This window comes from Taudactylus pleione, unplaced genomic scaffold, assembly GCF_031769625.1.
Source record: "Taudactylus pleione unplaced genomic scaffold, aTauple2 ptg001546l, whole genome shotgun sequence".
NCBI lineage: Eukaryota > Metazoa > Chordata > Amphibia > Anura > Myobatrachidae > Taudactylus > Taudactylus pleione.
Window position 1 is genome coordinate 120301 of NW_028285943.1, and position 18621 is coordinate 138921.

General features: G+C 37.9%; 1 protein-coding gene across 3 annotated transcripts in view; it reads right to left on the reverse strand.

The window, feature by feature from the left end:
- Nucleotides 1-576: 576 nt before the first annotated feature.
- The window catches only part of LOC148442399 (cytochrome P450 2C20-like), a 28671-nt gene continuing 10626 nt past the window's right edge, over nucleotides 577-18621 (reverse strand). The window contains exons 3-9 of one of the 3 annotated variants that reach the window (XM_088463986.1): nucleotides 14105-14254; nucleotides 10986-11146; nucleotides 10280-10456; nucleotides 8147-8288; nucleotides 6055-6242; nucleotides 3271-3412; nucleotides 577-813 (exon numbers count right to left, since the gene is read on the reverse strand). In XM_088463986.1, the coding sequence (XP_088320112.1) occupies nucleotides 629-813; nucleotides 3271-3412; nucleotides 6055-6242; nucleotides 8147-8288; nucleotides 10280-10456; nucleotides 10986-11146; nucleotides 14105-14254 (1145 nt within the window). In that variant the 3' untranslated portion in view covers nucleotides 577-628. Of the gene's footprint in view, nucleotides 814-3270; nucleotides 3842-6054; nucleotides 6243-8146; nucleotides 8289-10279; nucleotides 10457-10985; nucleotides 11147-14104; nucleotides 14255-18621 lie in introns of those variants that run through there. The other 2 variants (XR_015875815.1, XM_088463987.1) reach the window with 2 other exon arrangements.

Below are 18621 nucleotides of genomic sequence, written 5' to 3' on the forward strand. Positions count from 1 at the left end.
TGCATGCCTGCCGATTGGCCGGCTTCAGTGGCGCTTGGAGACGACTTGGGAATATCCTGGGTCAGCGCCGGGGAAATTGCATGTCTGATCCAGATTGGAACAAGGTTCCAGCCTCTGGGTCAGACCCGGAATTTAGGTATAAAAGCGGTATAAGAAATTATTGGTTTCTAGATTTTAAACCTATTACGCCTAATTATTTATTTTTCTATTTCAATATATGGAATTCATCCCTGTGCCGAACCATACATTATATTTTGGTTATTGGCTTATGCAACATACTTTTTTGCTCAACTATAGATTATATTCTGGTTATTGAATTACTATTATTATCTACAACACCCATGTGCTAGATATAAAATTCTTGTATCTGTGCTAACATTGTTTCATTTTTGTGTAGAAGCAAAGCACTGAGCTGAAGGCATGAGTCAACCTGTTACATTGGAAATTTGTATCAGACCCTTCCTAACTTTTTGAATTACACTTGCTTAATTCAAACACACAGTTTTGTTGTATACTTATAAAGATACACCTGAATTGATACTCGGCCTGATTCAGAGACAGACGCAAAGGCAAAACTACAATTAAAGATATATTTATTTAAATAATCACTGATTAAATGCGAAATATGTCAACCTCTTTGGGTCACATAGAGCTGATATGTCCTGGGAACAGCCCAATTTGTCTTTGGTTCTGGTGTAATATCAATATCATTACAAGCTGTTTTCGATCTTAGATTAAACTTCTGCAATAAGGTTGTCAGGAAAAGAAATATCTCCATACGTGCCAGACCCTCCCCGAGGCAGCTCCTTTTTCCTGTAAATAATAAATTTTTTGAGATTAGAATGCACAGTAATGCCCAGCAGCAAATCCTATTATTTACTTTAAGTGTTAGACGACTAAAAATGTTAATAATGAACCTTAAAAAAAAATCATGCAAATGTGCTATAAAAATGTTAAACAAATTGTAACTATTGGGTGATTTACTAATGGGCCCCATACACCTGCGATGGATTGCCGCAATCCCGCGATGCTGCAACCTGGCATCACAGGATCGCAGAAATCCAACATGATCACAATTGTCAAATCGGGGATATTTCACTTGTCAAATGTCTGAGATCCGGCGACGGATTACAGAACAATGATGGTGGGCGATCAGAAATTTCCGACGGGCGATCGGAAATTTCTGATCACATCCCTGCATAGCGGTGATCCATCACAGATGTAGGGGCACCTTAATCCTTGGAGAGAGATAATGTGGATGGAGACAAAGTACCAAACCAAAAAAACTCCAAACTGCCATTTTACATTTGCGGTAGGGTAAGGCAACCACAAGCGCTGCGATCGCTTCCGATTGTCCTCGATGTACCAATGTTTTAATACACTTCCTGGAGATGACGTGTGCTGGTGGGTGGCTCTGCCTGTGCGATTGGGCGTACGCTGGCCGTTCGCTAAGATATGGTGGGTGTGCTTATACCTTGGCAAGCGATCGGTTCCTGTGGCGTCACTTTGACAAATTTGCATACACTGGGGGTGAGCGATCGCATCTAGTGAGAGACTCTGAATGAGGTCCTTTATCTCCATCCACGTTATCTCTCTCCAAGGCTTAGTACATAGGAGCACACTCAGACCCGCTCGCTAAGCTGCGTTCGTTCGCTGCCTTTAGGAAAGAAAATATGCAAATGATGTGATTGAACAAAAAGGTATGAGGACACCTCCTATGTCTGAACGTCCGATCGCTGGGTGAAGTTAGACGCCTATCAGCCTGGAGTAAAGATGCCCACTTACAGACATCATCTCCAGGAAGTGTATGAAAACATTGGTACCATCGGGTGACATCGAACCACCATGCAGTGCTTAAGGCAGACTCTAGGCTACTGCAAGCACTGCGATCACTGCTGCCTTTATTTCGCTCGTATGACGTGTATGCTGACGCTACGTCTTAATTATTCAAACACTTTAGTTGGTGTAAAAATGCCCAGCCACGCCTTTGCTAGTGCAAGCATAATAATGTGACAGCTTTAATATAAAATATTAATATCTTCCTCTATTTTTTAATTATAATTTGTTGCTCCAATGCCCCTCCCGATTTTCTGTAGTATAATTGGAGCCCTATATAACTTACTTTTTCTTTTCTTTATCTTAATCCATTGGAATCCATTGGCTTTTTTAAAAAATTCACCAGCACAGACAGAGTATCTCATCTTCCCATCTTAGGGCAGTATTTGATTTGGCTGCGAAAAGTCGGAATCGCCGATGACGTCATTTTCTCATGTTTTAATTATCCCTGTATTCAATTACAAAGACTTTTCGCCGATGTGAAAAGTCTTTGTAAAAAAATGGGGATAACTTTTCAGTATGTATTACAAGGCAAAAAAGAAGTGCAGAACTGGGGTTTAGGGGTACAGGCTTAAAAAAAATAGCCTGTACCCCTGGGAAAGTCCCCTAAAAAAGATCTGTGTAAAAAAAAAAAAAATCCGGACACCCCCAAAAATTGTTTCATTTTGGGGTGACACAAAAATGGGGACAAACTTCTAAAGTATCGAAATAAATTCCAGAAGGATTCCCAATTATGCGGTAGGTGTATTTTTGCAGAATTTTGAAAGATAAGTTTAGGGACTTTAAAATATGCTTGCACCCATTTTCATGTACCCCAAAGTGCTATTCTTCACCCCTTTTTCATAGCCGTAATTATGCACTTGCTGCGGCTATTACAAACCCTGACTACCTTCAGCAGGTAAAAATGGGGGTACCCATAGTGATCCCCATGTCTAGACATATTCAGGGGGGTCCCAGGAACAATTCTTAAAATTCCCGTTTTTTGGCAAAACTTACCTTTCCGCCAGCTCCCGTTTTCATTGATTCCTAATTGAGTATGGGGACAAAGCTGCACACGCCCGGTACTTTATCCCCGGAAAACCTGCGATGTGGAGCGAAAAGTCCAGCATGGACTTTTCGCTCTAAATTGAGTACCCCCCATAGACTATCAGCCAAACAGGGGTAATGTCATGTCTGATGGAGAACTGCCAGCAGATGAAGACAGCCTGATAACACACAGTTTACTAAATTCCTGATTCTATATAAGTAATAGATCCATTGATCAATGTGGACCTCTATAAGGTAAGTTTTAATGTTCTACAATTTATTCATGAGAAGTCAATAAAGGAACCCTACATTAGTACATCAGTCCATGAGACAAAGAAAGTTGTTATTCCTCATTAAATATGTTGGATGGAATGATTGATAAAGGACGATAATGAAAGTAATTTTTACCTAGGGAAAACGGCAGGAAGGCAACATTGTTCTGGAAGCATCCTTCTTCATCCAAAAAGTGACCAGGGTCAAATTGTTTTGGACATTTGAAATATTTAGAATCCTTTAGAACAGACGTCAGAAAAGGGGCAACTAATGTACCCTAAAGAAAATAAAGGGATATTAGTATACTGTAGGTGTGCTGCAAATAAGCTTCTATTGGGTCTATTTAATAAACACAAAAAAATTAGCTGGAGAAAGTCATAACTTTGTTTTCTCTGTATTTGGTTACTTTAAAGACAGTAGAGAAATCACTGATTTATTTGCCTTTTCATTTCTCCTGTCAAATTTTTGCAGCACCTATTCGATATAAGCTTCTCTCATCCTTTTTTGAGAAACATAAAGCCACCTCTAGATGGCGTCATGTGCCTTCATACCTGCACAAATGGAGATAAGCAGGGTGGAGGTGTTCTCTTACTGCTTTTCTCTGCTGTTTTCATCCCTCGCTGGCTCCCGCTCGCCCAGTCGGCCTTGCTGATCTGTGCTTGGCTGCCATCACAGATGCTCGTGTAATCTCAGAGCATGCCAACATCTTTCACAAAAAAATATTTGAAATCTCCTTGTGGTAAAGGTCTGTCCCAGTGCATTATTTTTTTTTTAAATATGGCAAAAGTTACAAAGCGAAAAATGGCATTTTTTTGTGCCCCTCTCTGCATTGTTTTTAAAATAGACCCCTATATATTTTATAATTCATTATTTATACAGTTCTTTAACATTGAAAGTAGTATAACGTAAAATCTTTTTTTAAAGTAATATAAATAATTTTTACCATCACTACACTGTTATCCTTCTTTATTTACTTTATTGAGCATTTACTTTCCTTCTTGACAATGCATAAGTTTGATCAAAGAGTTCTCAATCTCTAGTATTAAACAGTGTTTACAATTGTATCATTAAAGTCATCCTATTTTATGTATTTGCCACAGTTTTTATTCTTGTGTTTAGGTGGGTACACACATGACAGATATATCTGCAGATGAAGGTCATTCATACACACTGAACGGCCATCATCTGCTTGTGCCCTTGGCAGGGGCGGGCTGGGCTGGGGGTGGCAGGGTGCCATATGCCCCCCGGGCCGGTACACTTTTCCTTCAGTGAGGGCCGGTGTCACTGCACATGCAGGACTGACGGCCGGGTGACAGGCAGAAAGTGCTCTGCTGTCCTCCAACAATAAAACCATCAGAGTGGCTGGGCAGCATTCTCTGCCTGTTACCCGGCTGTCTGTCACATCCATGCAGCTTGTAGCTGCACATAGAGCACTCCTCCCGAGTCCACCCTGCAGCAGGGACTGTCATTGGTACACTACCTGCTTCCTGTCTGAGACGTGTCTGTGTCAGTTCCTCCTTGCTTGAAACCCCTGAGCCTCCACCCCTGCTATCCCCTGCTACTGAATCTACTACTGTCAGTATCTCGGGCAAGACCCCACCCCCTCTTCTACCCTCTCTCACTGTTGTAAACTATTTCCTGTCCCTGGATATGGCTCCGCCCCTCACCAGGAGACCCTGCCCCCTCTTCTACCCTGTCTATTTTAAGCCACCTCCTCCAAGACCCTGCCTCCTCACTTGAGCCTCTGCCCCCTCTCAAATCTATCTTGTCTTATCTCTTCCTGTACCTGGAGCTTTGCAGGGACCAGACAGATCCTTCCATACAGGTAAGTGTCAGTGGAGATATCAAATGTTTAAATTATATTTGTGGGGGGGTGGAATACTTATGCACTGCAACACTCCCTGATCTGACGGTCACTGCGAACCCCTCTGCATTATATGGCACATCACTGTGATGCTCCCTGATCTGACGGTCACTGCGAACCCGTCTGCATTATATGGCAAATAACTGTGATGCTCCCTGATCTGTCGGTCACTGTGAACCCCTCTGCATTATATGGCAAATAACTGCGACGCTCCCTGATCTGTCGGTCACTGCAAATCTCTGTGCATTATATGGCACATCACTGTGACGCTCCCTGATCTGACGGTCACTGCGAACCCCTCTGCATTATATGGCACATCACTGTGATGCTCCCTGATCTGTCGGTCACTGCGAACCTCTCTGCATTATATGGCACATCACTGTGATGCTCCCTGATCTGTCGGTCACTGCGAGTCTCTCTGCATTATATGGCACATCACTGTGATGCTCCCTGATCTGACGGTCACTGCGAATCTCTCTGCATTATATGGCACATAACTGCAATGCACCATGATCTGTCGATCACTGCGAACCCTCTGCATTATATGGCACATAACTGCAACGCTCCATTATATGGCGGTTAGTGCGAACCTCTCTGCATTATATGGCACTTTACTGCGATGCTCCCTGATCTGGCGGTCAGGGTCCCGCCTCCCTCCTTGCGGATGCCGCTGTGTGTTTACCATATACACCTGTCGATGGACAGATATGTCTGCAGACATATCTGTCCATCGGCTGTGCAACACAGCCAATGTGATATGTCGGTGAACGACGACGTTCACTGACATATCGCGGGTAAACACTGGCCGACGTCCAGCAAATATATTGGCCAATCAATTGATCAGCCAATGTATCTGTCAGTGTGTACCCAGCATTTGTTATTAAATTACTGGATATTTTCTTAGTTGCAACCATATATGGTGCTTAGTATATTAGAGCTATACAAAAAAGGTTTATCTTTCTGTTAATCATTATGAGTGTTCCCAGACTGCGTGCTTGCATGGTATTTATCTTGTATCTCCCAATCTGCTCCTGATTGTCATACAAACTTCTGACCTTTGGGATATTGTATCCTCTGAACACTGTATCCTTGCTGGCTGCATGCATGAGTCCAGTGGGTACTATGTCACCAATTCTCTGTATCTCATGGATGACAGCGTCAGTGTATGGCATCTTAATACGATCCTCCACTGAGGGACATCGACTTTGTCCAATCACATTGTCTATCTCTTCCTGGATCTTCTCTGTGCAAATAAGGATATGAGTAATGCACTGTGTCTCATTACGACTGTGAAACCATGTTAAACATTCAGGGAGGTATAACTTATGCTCATCTTTGTTTTATTGCACTCTGCAAGATTAACTGTACTGTTTATGCCTGAGCTACTTATACAACAATTTTATTAAAAGTACAGTAATGTTTAATTTGTAAATCATTAAACAATGTTTAATAAGACTCTCATCCTACAATATCTCCTTTGAATTGGGTGCAGTCGATTTTTAAGGGATCACTTATATAAATTAGGGTATTATTAGACATTTTATAGTTTCTAGGATGGTATTTGCTACTCTGTACAGTTGACAATAATTATCTTATCATCAATCATAATCCTCTTAGCTCCATCTGGTACTTTCTTGTTAATATTATTGAATTTATTAAACCTCTCATGATGATATATATTGGGGTTTAGTATACAATGATATTGTTGCATCATTGAAAAGAGAAAAAAAATTGTTAAATCTCCTTTGTAAATTGACATATTTATGGGACAGAAAACCCTTTTCCACTTTTGTATAAATATACCAGATGTTACCTGTATTGATATCAACACACAGTATTTTTATTACATAGATAAACTATAAGCATAATAACAAAAGGTTTGCCAACTTTTTTCACAGCCCCTGTACTTTGCCAGCAGTTTGGTCTTGAGATTCATACTGCTACCTGCACAGAACAACAATGTCCCATTGTACAGTAAACCGTATAATGGCCCTCATTCAGAGCCGGACGCTCTGAGCAGAGCGCTCGCTCTGAATGAGGGCCGTCCTCCATAAAAATGGAGCGTCCTCCTGGACGCTCGTATAGCTGTGGGTCACCACCCACAGCACATACGAGCGTGCAGGGTGATGGTCACGATGGTCTTGACCATTGCGACCATCGCCAGTGCGACCAGAAGCCTGTGGTCGGGGTTTTCGACCACAAGCCCTGGAGTGATTTTGGCTCTATCAGAGCCAAAATCACTCCCACTGACATCACTAGTGATGTCAGTGGGGCCGGCTTCTGATGGTAGGCGTTCCCTTGGGAATGCCTCCGTCTGGCAGGCACGCCCCCGGCACGCCCACCAAAGGGGGCGTGTTGTCAATCAACATCGACAGCATGCCCCCTTTGATCAGACACAACGAGCGAAGGAAAGTCCTTTGCTCGTCGCGTCTGGCGCATGCGCACGATGGAGCTCCCTCCGTCGTGCGCATGCGCAGTGCACACCGTCGACCCACTTGCGAGCGGACAGCCACTTGCGAGTGGGTCTGAATGAGGCCCAATGTGTACTAGCTTTATACTAATACTGTATAACTAGGATGGGCTCAGACCATCATATCTGATACTGTAGCTTTTCTATCAGCCTGATGAGACAGCTTGGTGCAGGAAATGGTGAACTGCTACATGGGTCTAATGGTGTGTACACACGGGACGATCAGTCAGCAATAACGATATCGCTGACTGATCGTCCTGCACCTTCCTGGAGTGCTGGATGATCGATATCGATCATCCAGCACACCACCAACTCACCAATAGCAACCTGCGATCAATGATCGTGGGTCCCTTTAGTAACATGGACAATATCGACAAGGTTGACCTGCATGCACGGGTGATGGACGATATCGTTATCGTCTATACGTGCCCGCACATCGCAGGTCGTTGGTGGGTTGGAATGGACCAAAAACTGCACGATATGAATGATAACAATAAGATTAATATGGCTATCGTTCATATCATGCAGTTTAATTGTCCCGTGTGTATGCACCTTAAGTATAAGATTTCTCCAAAAATTGGAAAAAATGTAAAATGTTTTAATGCAATATTGCAAAAATCACAGCCGATACACACAATGAGGCTGCTTAGAAGAACTTTTCCTTTTGTTATACTTACTTTCAACATCTGGGTATTTGAGAAGGATAAGTAGACAATATTTCATGGTTGTGCTGGTGGTTTCAGTTCCAGCAAAGAACAGGTCAAGGATTGTCCCAAATAAATTGTCAAAGTGGAATTCAGTGTCAGGTTTGTCCTTCTCCTGTGGATATGTAGCACAGAAAGACATTTGTCACCTTTAAATGTTACTAAATGCTCTTCATTGTATAGATATAGAATTGTATAGAGGATTCCATATGTTTTTATCACAAAGAACACACTTGTTAAAAGTTCAACCTCTCTACCCCTTTATCTAATCTTGACAATCATGCTCATAATAGGAAATCGCAGTCCTCTAGTATCCAGCAAAACTAGACAACCTTACCTTACCCTGCAAAGACTGCACTCAATAAGAAGTTGTTTAAGAGTTGCATGCAACTCTGATTTGTGGAAGGAACTTGCAGTTTTTAGTAGAGCATGTTCCATGGCTGAGCATATTGCATGCTTCGTGGCCTAGTGTACTACATGCTTCTTGGCTGAGCGTATGCCACTGTAAGCTCCTATGGATGATTCAAAGTCATATTCAACACAATCACATCTCCACTGGGGTTTGAGTTGGTGCAACTGGGTGGTGATGAAGCAATCTCATATAAGCTTAGTATTCTGAGGGCGTATTGTAGCCATGTAGGTAGATAGTGTTCATTCTAGCACCCTGCACATAATCAGTGAGGAGGGCATATTTTAATTTTGAAGGGCAACATTTTAGGCGTGATGCATCACTATAGTTACTGTAGCTGCAGCGATAAGTCACATATAAAATGTTGCCCTCCTCACTGATTACATGCAGGGTGCTAGAATGAACACTAGGTAGAATCGTAGGCTGTGTTGAGTTGTGTGTATGAGATCTGTCTGGTTTAAAAAAAAGATCTCTTGTACCTGGTGTAGGGCTTGTGAACATGCACTGATAGTTACAGTATGATGGCTACTACAAGCAGAAGGATGGGGTAGGGGCAGTGTGACTGCATTGATGTATTCAGGAAAAGATCCACAATTGTGGCCTAAAGTACTTTCGTGAAACTCTGGGTCATCTCCTCCTTCTTCATTCAATCTGTACAAACATTTGCACCATCGCCAACATTTTGGTCTGCAATCCTGTGCACCTTGGTAGAATTGTAGAATCACTTTTGCCAATTAAGGCATATGGTGGGAGCACAGCTGATTTTGCACTGTGTATCAGACATGTACTGTGCTAAATTACAGGGTCTTTTATGCCTGAAAATTTTCAATCAACATCCCCTTTAGTTAAATATTTTTTTATGTTTGCTAATTTAGTAAAGAGTAAGATTCACCAGTTGTATCTCTGAAGGTACATATATTGTAGAACAGGTTTAGAGCACTTGATTTCATGTAATACAACAGTAGATTGTGTGTATACAGTTCCAGAATTACATTTCTTGCAGCCATAGGCAGCTTTTACTGTTCATCCCATACCTCAATGTTTGCCCTGTTGTAGCTCTTCACAAATCTGTATACAGCTAAAAACTGTGATAATAATTAATAATTCATAACTGATGCAGAGTTGGAAGTAAGTTGGGCATATATTACCCAAAAGAATTGCACAGGAAAAAAATATGTATATTCGCCCATATGCAAAGTTGTATACATTGAGATGCCACCACACTAGCATGTGTACTTAATTTTCTAATAGGCTTCATTTTCATTATGATCATAATTATCGGTGAGCAATTGCACCTGCACTATACTAAGTACAAGAGATAAGATTCCAAACAGACGTCCATTTGCTAACATCGAGGTTTGCCTTGACCACATTTGAGTGAACACGCTCTCACTGAAATCTTCCTACAAGAGAACATCTCATTACAACCCAGTTTTGCATCTTTTGTTGTAACTGTAAGATGTGATCAAAATGCTCATCACCCTTACTTGCGCTGATGTTCGGAGAGTGTGCAGTGTCAATCGACACAAGACAGATACACTTTGCACACAGTATATGTTCAAATCTGTATAGCTTCTAAAGTTTATACTATATAAAAAAGTATTATGATTAATAATAATAATAATAATAATAATATAAAAATATAAAAATAACAATAATTTATGTATTTCCAAAATCCAAACCTAAATATAATTTACCTCCTCCATCTTGATTAGGAAACAATCAATGAAATCCCGGGGACAGTTCATATCGATGGTGTTTCTGTGGCTTTCTACAGATTCTTTCACAAATGTTTTTAATTTTTCTAGATTTGTGAATATTTTCTGGTGTGGTCCTGGGAGACGGTGGAGTGTTTTGGGAAAGATATTCAGTAGCTATAAATGCAAAAGCACAGTACATATATTATTGAACAAATATTCAGATTACTAGCAGTGTTGCATGCATGAAATCGTGTGCATTGTTGTTTAGGCATAATGGCTAAACTAGTGTGACTATATAAATTATATAAGGGCTTACAGGTACAATGTTTCATGTTTTTTACAAATTATAATAAAAAACCTTAAATATATAATGTTAATTAGAGATAAGATAGAAAATATTCAGCAAGGTTCAAGATACAACAGATTTTGGCTGTTTAAGAGATTAGAGACAAGAAAAGAACAAATGTATTAAATTGTCATTATAAACAACTCTTATTGACCCTCAATATTTTTATATAGCTGTTGTTTTCTTGTCTACAAAATAAATATTTCAAACTACTGACCCAAAATCATGAGTTGTCTCACAAACAATACCACAGTATTATTACAGATCTTAAAGCAATTAGGCTAAGATAGGATAAAAAAAACAAAAAAACAGAATGTACTGGTACATATACTAAATGTATGTACATTGTTAACTTACTATTCCCCAGGGGGATGCAAGGAGTAGAAATATTTCCTTTAGCAAAAAAAGCAGAGTGATGAACTTCTGGTCGTCATAGTCAAAACGTTCTCCAAATACAATGGAGCAGATGACATTAGAGACTGCCAAACGCAGCAAATCAGTTGAATCAAAAGGGATATCTGGGAACACACATTAATTTCCTGTGAAATGTTTTATAATTGTAGAACCAAAAAAAAAGGATATATATTGTACACTAGTGGACTCCCTTGTTTTGGATTCGGATAAATCTTCGTGTTTTGGTTTCGCAAAACCACCCTCACGTGTTTTGGTTTTGGCTCTGCTTTGTTAAATAAATAAATAATTAAAACAGCTATAATCATGTAGTTTGGACATATTTACATGCAGTCCAAAACTCGAGCTAGGTTTTTAATCCGAGTTCCGAACTGACTACAGGTCCAAACCGGGACTCGGTTCAACTCGGGAACCCCAAAGTGATTTCAAACTCAGACTTGGTATGACTTGGAACCCTAAATTTGCACATCTCTATTGTAGACATTCGCATACTTAAGAAGGGGGAAGTTCTGAGTACCCAGATACCCCCCTGTCAGACCAGTTTTTATTAACTATTTATTAATTTGAGACAAATTAAATATAATAATCTTTCAATGTGTTTTAAGATAGGCAGGATATTAGTACATGGAACTTTAGTTAGGAGTACACGACCGACTCTCACTGTATAATTTGTCTATACCTATTATACTTACTGTATGTGAAAACCTCTTGTGCAAGTTAGACAATGCAAGAAAATGTTATTAATTGTCATTGTTAAGTGCAAATTTTTGGACAAATATTGATTTGTTTGCTCAAGCAAAAGATATTTGGAAGCCCAGGCCAACATTGGGCAACATTTTCACAAAACAATGTAAATTCTAGATCAATATATGCATAGAAAATGGGGCACTAGTCAGTTAAATGTTTTCTTAAGATTAAAAACTATATAAAAATACCCTGTAATTGGGTCAGATATGCGAGTGCAAATACTTGCAAATGACAGTCGAATTATAAATCACAGTTACAACATGCTCTTGCATATCTTACCCAATTACAGGGTATTTTTATATAATTTTTTATATTTTTAATCTTTATAAAACATTGAACTTACTAGCACCCCATTTACTATGCATATATTTTCCTATTGTTATTGAGGTGTCCAGTTCTCCTCATTTGTGTGGTGGCAGCTGTCAGTTAATTAGTGTGCTAAAATCAGATTGCCAAACAGGTTAGCGCCTGTTTTCTTTTGTGTTTTTTGTACTTTCTAGATCAGTATAGAAAATTATGACTGTTGCCTAGAGATACCTCCTTAAAATATTATGAACTACTGTATCTCAGATAATTGTATGTTATTCCTCATGCTTGACTAATATTACATTCAGACAAACTATTGGACACAGTGGGGCTATTTTAGAGTTGAGAGCAAATTAATACAAAGGGGGAAACTTTGCACTTAGAAAAATAATGTTGCAATGCAACAGGTTGCAATTATATTGAATTATTTATTTTTTGCATACAGAATAAATACTAGCTACTTTTGCACATTAACCCCCAAAAACTGGACAGCTTGATTTTTACACTTCAATTTATAGTTCAGCTTGGACACGCCGCTCACAAATATCTCTGCATATTTTATATCTGTCCCACATACAGTGCAATGTGATTTCGCCAAGGAGCAATATTGCTCCTTTTTTGCTTTGCTCCCAACTCTGAACAGGCCATTTAATGCTAATTCATTCAAAAGCTATATAGACAGTTAATACTATTTAAACAGATCAAGCAGAATGTGTTTATGTGCATACAGATATTGTTAATATTAGAGATGTGCGCCGACCCTTATGTTTTGGTTTTGATTCTAAATCATCATCATATTTTAGTTTTGACAAAACCACCCTAAAGTGTCTTGCTTTTGGTTTGGTTTTTGTTTTGGATCACTTTACTAATAGAGAAAATCATGTAACTTGGTCCTGTTTTTGTTATTATAGTATTATTAACTTCAATAAAATTAATTTCCAGTCATTTTATAGTTAATTTTGACCACCACACAGCACCTGAACCCATAAGGGAAGGTCTTAAATGCAATACAAAATATGCTAAATAGATCAGAGTTTTAAACTTGCCAGAAGACCCGTGTCAGGACTTAGTTGTACATGGAACCTCAAAGTGATCTGAGTCATTGACTTGAAACCCCAAAGTTCGGGTATTTTTGGTTTTCAATAAAACAAAACATCTCTAATTAATAACTGTTTCTGTTTTTTATTTTCATAGCTGATAAGACATAAATCCACATGGAGATTTTTTAACTTTAGAGATGCCAGTACACAAGCACTACACAATTATTTAAAGCAGATTATACATCTTTCCTACAAGTGCTCCATCACTGCTATCATTTGTTATTGAATTCTCATCTCAGACTTCTCCAATTCTTAAAGCATGATTCCCTAACATAAATAATACTGCAATGAGGCTTTTTATATTGTTAATGATGCATATGTATGCTATAGTCATTGCTTTATTGTAAAGGACCACTACATCTCAAAAACTAATTTTCAGATATGATTCCTGCAGTTCATGTTAAAGATATGAACATATTAATATTACATAATGGTTTTACTTGATTTATAAATTAGAGATGTGCACAGACCTCCATGTTTTGGTTTTGGCAAAATCATCCCCAGTTGTATTGATTCGGATTCTGTTTTCGTTTTAGATTTCTTTAAAAAATTATAATAACAGGTAACATCATTTAATTTGAACCTGATATTGATCCTTTAGTATTATTCATATCAATAACATTAATTTACTGTACAGTAATTTCCAGTAAATTTTAAACACCTCACAGCACCTAAAATCATGAGGGAGGGACTTACATGCTATCCAAAATACACAAAATCCAGTTTATAAATATGAGTTCTGAATTGCCTGAAGACCGGAGTCAGGACTTGGTTCTACTTGGAACCCTTAAAGTGATTTTGAACTGGGACTCAATTCTACTTAAAACCCCTAAAATTGGGTATGTTTGTATTTCAATAAACCGAACCTACACATCTCTACAATAAATATAACCCCAGCAATGTCTGACCAACCTCCATTTTTCAGAAATTCTTCTCCAAGGTAACGGGCCTCTTCCTGGACTCGTTCCTCAGTGTTTCTCTTCCCCATCCCTAAATTTCTTAGTGTGGTGAGTGAGAACCGACGTAACTGTTTCCACCTCTCCCCGTTGCTTAGTATCACTCCTGCAAATGGTTTAAAGTATATAAAATATGGCATTCCAGTCCTGCATTTAAAATAAATAAATAAAATAATAATAATAATAATAATAATAACTTATACTAACCCTTAAGTAAAACCCTAATTCAGGTGTACAGTTTTTAACACAAAATTATTGTTGAGAAAAATTAGCTACATATGTGCTCCTCTTATTTGGGGGGAAGTCAGTTATCAGGTCAGCTGCAATGTGCTGCTCCTTAATTTCCATTGGTGGATATGTGTGCAGCTGAATATCATATGATGTTGACGAAAACTCGCCACAAATTGAATGGGCTACTGTTTTTAAAGTGTCTCAGTCATCACTTAAATTGGCTGTCAGTGTGGGTAGAAGTTTTATGTTCTAAGAATCATGTGATACTAATTCTATATCTTCTGCATATGGGAGATCAAAATTGGGACAGCGAACATGGCCACATCATAGTGGGGAATGGTATGCTTGCTATCTGCATTTTAGGCAATATAAAAATAATAAAAAATATTGGCAAGGGAATTTGTCCCCTCCTTATTAATGAGGTCACTGGCATGGGCTTAACTACCATAGATGCAAGGGGTGCAGCTTCCATGATGCTCAGAGATTAGGGGGACCATCTTCCTTGTCAAAGTTACATGTGTTTATATATATTTTTCACCATTTGGAGGTACATAGGTGCCCTAGTTATGCCCCTGATCACAGGATATTGCTCAGAAGCACACACTGGGCTTTATACAGCGTTGCAGCCAATGCTGATGTTTAAGGAGTTGAACAATTTTTTGCACAAAAATCCCTATAAACTCCAACAGTGCCAGCTTTACACAGAGTGTACACAAAAAGGCGATGTTATAATTGAGATGCACGGTAAAAGTGCTAGGCATTCCTGAGTGACTGGGGGCTGGCTAAACAGATGCACAAAGATGTTCTAACTTATGGTCGTGCTATGGGAGTGTCGTGGGCGTGTTGCTAAATGTTTGTGTACTGTACACAGACGCTCAGTCATTCAAATGGAATATACAATCTATCTTCTAAAAAACTAAGTGCTGAGGAAATTAAAACTTTTGGAAAAGGAGCTAATTATTTAGCCTATCAATAAACCCAATTAATTTAATCACTTTGTTGATGTATATAGATACCGTATGTGCGGACACTAAGTAGAAGGAGATATTTTGCTCTTAAAGCAATAAAAAAATATAATGTAACAGGAGATCCAATTAAGATGAGAAAATAGTGGATATTTTAGAGTCACTTCAAAAAGAGTCAGAATTATCTACCGACAGTGAATATAATTTTTTTTTAAGTTAGACACATGAACAAATTGAGAGCAAAATCAGATTTTTATCCATTTTAACTTAAAGGACCCTATGTAGAAAGTTTCTATAAAAATACTGTGGAACAATTCCGTCATATGTGCATTGAAGCAGAAAATAATTACTTTAGAGAAAATCTCAGCCTTAAAGAAAGGAAAGAAATTAAACTGTTATATACAAAAAAACGTATAATAGTTAAACAAGCTGATAAGGGTGGGGGGATTGCCATTCAAAATATTGACGCATATAGAGAGGCATATAGACAATTGGACAATACTATCTTCTATAGTAAACTGACTAACAATCCCTCCACCCTATTTGAGCAAAAACTCATTAATTTGTTGGATGAGGCATTGGCTGAGGGCACTATATGAAGGGAGAGATTTTACTTTTTATTTTGTACACACCCAGTGACCCCAACATTTCACTATTTACCAAAAGTACATGTCTCTTACTTTACCACCAGGTAGACCTATTATTTCGGGTGTATGGTCACTCGCTAATAATTTATATTTTGTGGATTATTATATGAGAGCACTTATATCACATATACAAGATACAAAGCATTTTTTTAATTCAATTGAAAAGGTCAATTGGGAAGAAGGATATTATTAAATTACTTGTGATATTAAGTCCTTATACTCAAATATCCCACTGATTTAGAAATAAAAGCTGTCAGACTGCGATGGAGACTAGGTTCACCCTAAGTTTTGCTAAACTTTACATGGGCCACTTTGAGGAGGAACATGTGTGGGGTGTGAAGCTTGCAGTGAACCTAATCCTCTTAGCAGATTTATTGATGACTTCTTTTTTTATTTGGAATGGATATCTCACTTTTGTACAGAAATTCAAAAATAGTCTCAATTATAACACTTATTGTCTTATATTCACCTACATTCATGATTTATGCAAGATAAACTTCCTTGATATCACACTCTCAGTTAAGGAGGGGAAACTAGTAACCAACACATTTGTGAAGCCAGTATATCAGAATAGATATTTAAACTATAATAGATCACATAAAAATAATTGGAAAAAGAATATACCCAACCGGCAGTTCATTAGAATTAAACAAAACTTTCCACTGAAGAAGCTTTCCATAGACAATAAATGTATTGATGAGTTCCTTTCTAGAGCAAGACTATCCAAAGCAGTTATTGGATAGAGCCTGTGCAGAAGTGAAATATATAGATAGAAATCAACTACTGGGGGCAAGTAAGATTCATTAAAAAAGATCAATATAAATCAGCAATGTTTACTACCCAATACAATAGTTTTGCACATTAAATTAGACAAATTATTATTAAGATCATCAATATTAAAATAAGTGCTGTCCAAGGAAATAAATATAAATGGTAATGTTATCTTTAGAAAGTCTAAGAATTTACAATCACATCTGGTGTCCAGTAGTTTTCAAAGAATTAATGCGATTAAGGGTGCTTTAGGAGCTACTTGGTTACCACAGAGACTTATTAAGAGCAACTTGTTCCAATAAGCCAAGCAAAATAATTGTCTTTCAAACAAATAATACAATAGAAGAATTTAACATCAAGGAGTATATAACATGTGGATCCCTATATATGATGTACAACAAGAATGTTAAATACTAGATACAGTACATGGAACATCAAATATGAATGCAGTAAAACTCATCTATTATCCAAGCATATCTTTTTATTTGAAGGAGGTGCTTTGATTAATGTGTCAGTAAGAGGTATTGAAATTATTAGATCAACTATAAGAGGAGGTGATAGATATGGTCGATTATGTAGACATGAAGCCCACTGGATCTTCTGTCTAAATACCTTAACACCTCATAGTCTGACGGACACAATTGAGTTGAATAATATGTGAAATTTGAGGGATCTAGTAAGTAGGTATTGTTTAAGTAGTGTGGAGATAGATTATTTTTCTCTTATCATATGTATAGGGTGTCATTACCATAATTGTGAGTGTAAATTATATTCTCTATAAGATAAGGTATTAGAATTGTTAGTGTGATGTCCTTAAAATGTCTCTCCATGTATTTTAGAAATTCATTTATTACATTGGTTACATGGAAAGTTATAGATTTGGAAATAGATTGGGGTTCTCTTATCATATATATAGGGTCTTATAATCATAGTCAGGGGTGTAATATATATGCTCTGTAACATAATCTATTAGAATTGTTAGTATGATGTTTTTGATATATATCTCCAAGTACTTTAGAATCCATTTATTGTAATGGCTAAATGTGAAGCTTTGCTATAGATCTAGAGGTGGATTGGGACTCTCTTATCATATGTATAGGGTGTCATAACCACAGTTGGGGGTGTAATATATATTCTCTATAAAATAATGTATTGGAATTGTTAGTGTGATGTTTCTGATGTGTCTCTCTATGTACTTTATGAATTTATGTAGTTTCATGAGAAGTTTTATTATAGATCTAAATGTCAGACAATTTGCATATAATCTGTTTAAAAATGTGGGAGAGTTAAAAAGACTAAAAAAAGTAAACATAAATAGAAATAAATTATATGTAGAAAGATAAATTGCTGATATATGTATATTATGTGTGATGTAAAAAAACATGGTGTGGATGTGTGTGTGTGTATATATATATATATATATATATATATATAGTACATACCAATATGGCTATATTTATATATTTATTACAAAAAGGAAAATGGTACCCAAAAATAACAGTAGATTGATTATGTGCCTTGAAATAATTAATGCAATGACAATAAAGCAGTATCAGGAGACTGGAGAAAGGATAATATGGGAGGAGATAGATCCCCTTCTGTTTCTGTATGATGATGTCATCAGCCAGTGTCCAATGTCATTCCCTACCATCCAAGTGGGCATAGAGGGGGAATATATTGTTGTGGTGAGCAAAGCAAGCCATCGAGCCTGCAGTGTGGTGAGCGAAGCGACCCCGCAAGGGGCCAAGTTTCTTATTTTCCTGGAAAGTGTGGGCAGAAACTTGCACTTCCGCCCTCACTCACATCACTTCCAGGTATGGCTAGTGAAGGGGATTTATACCTTTCCAGGAAAATACCTA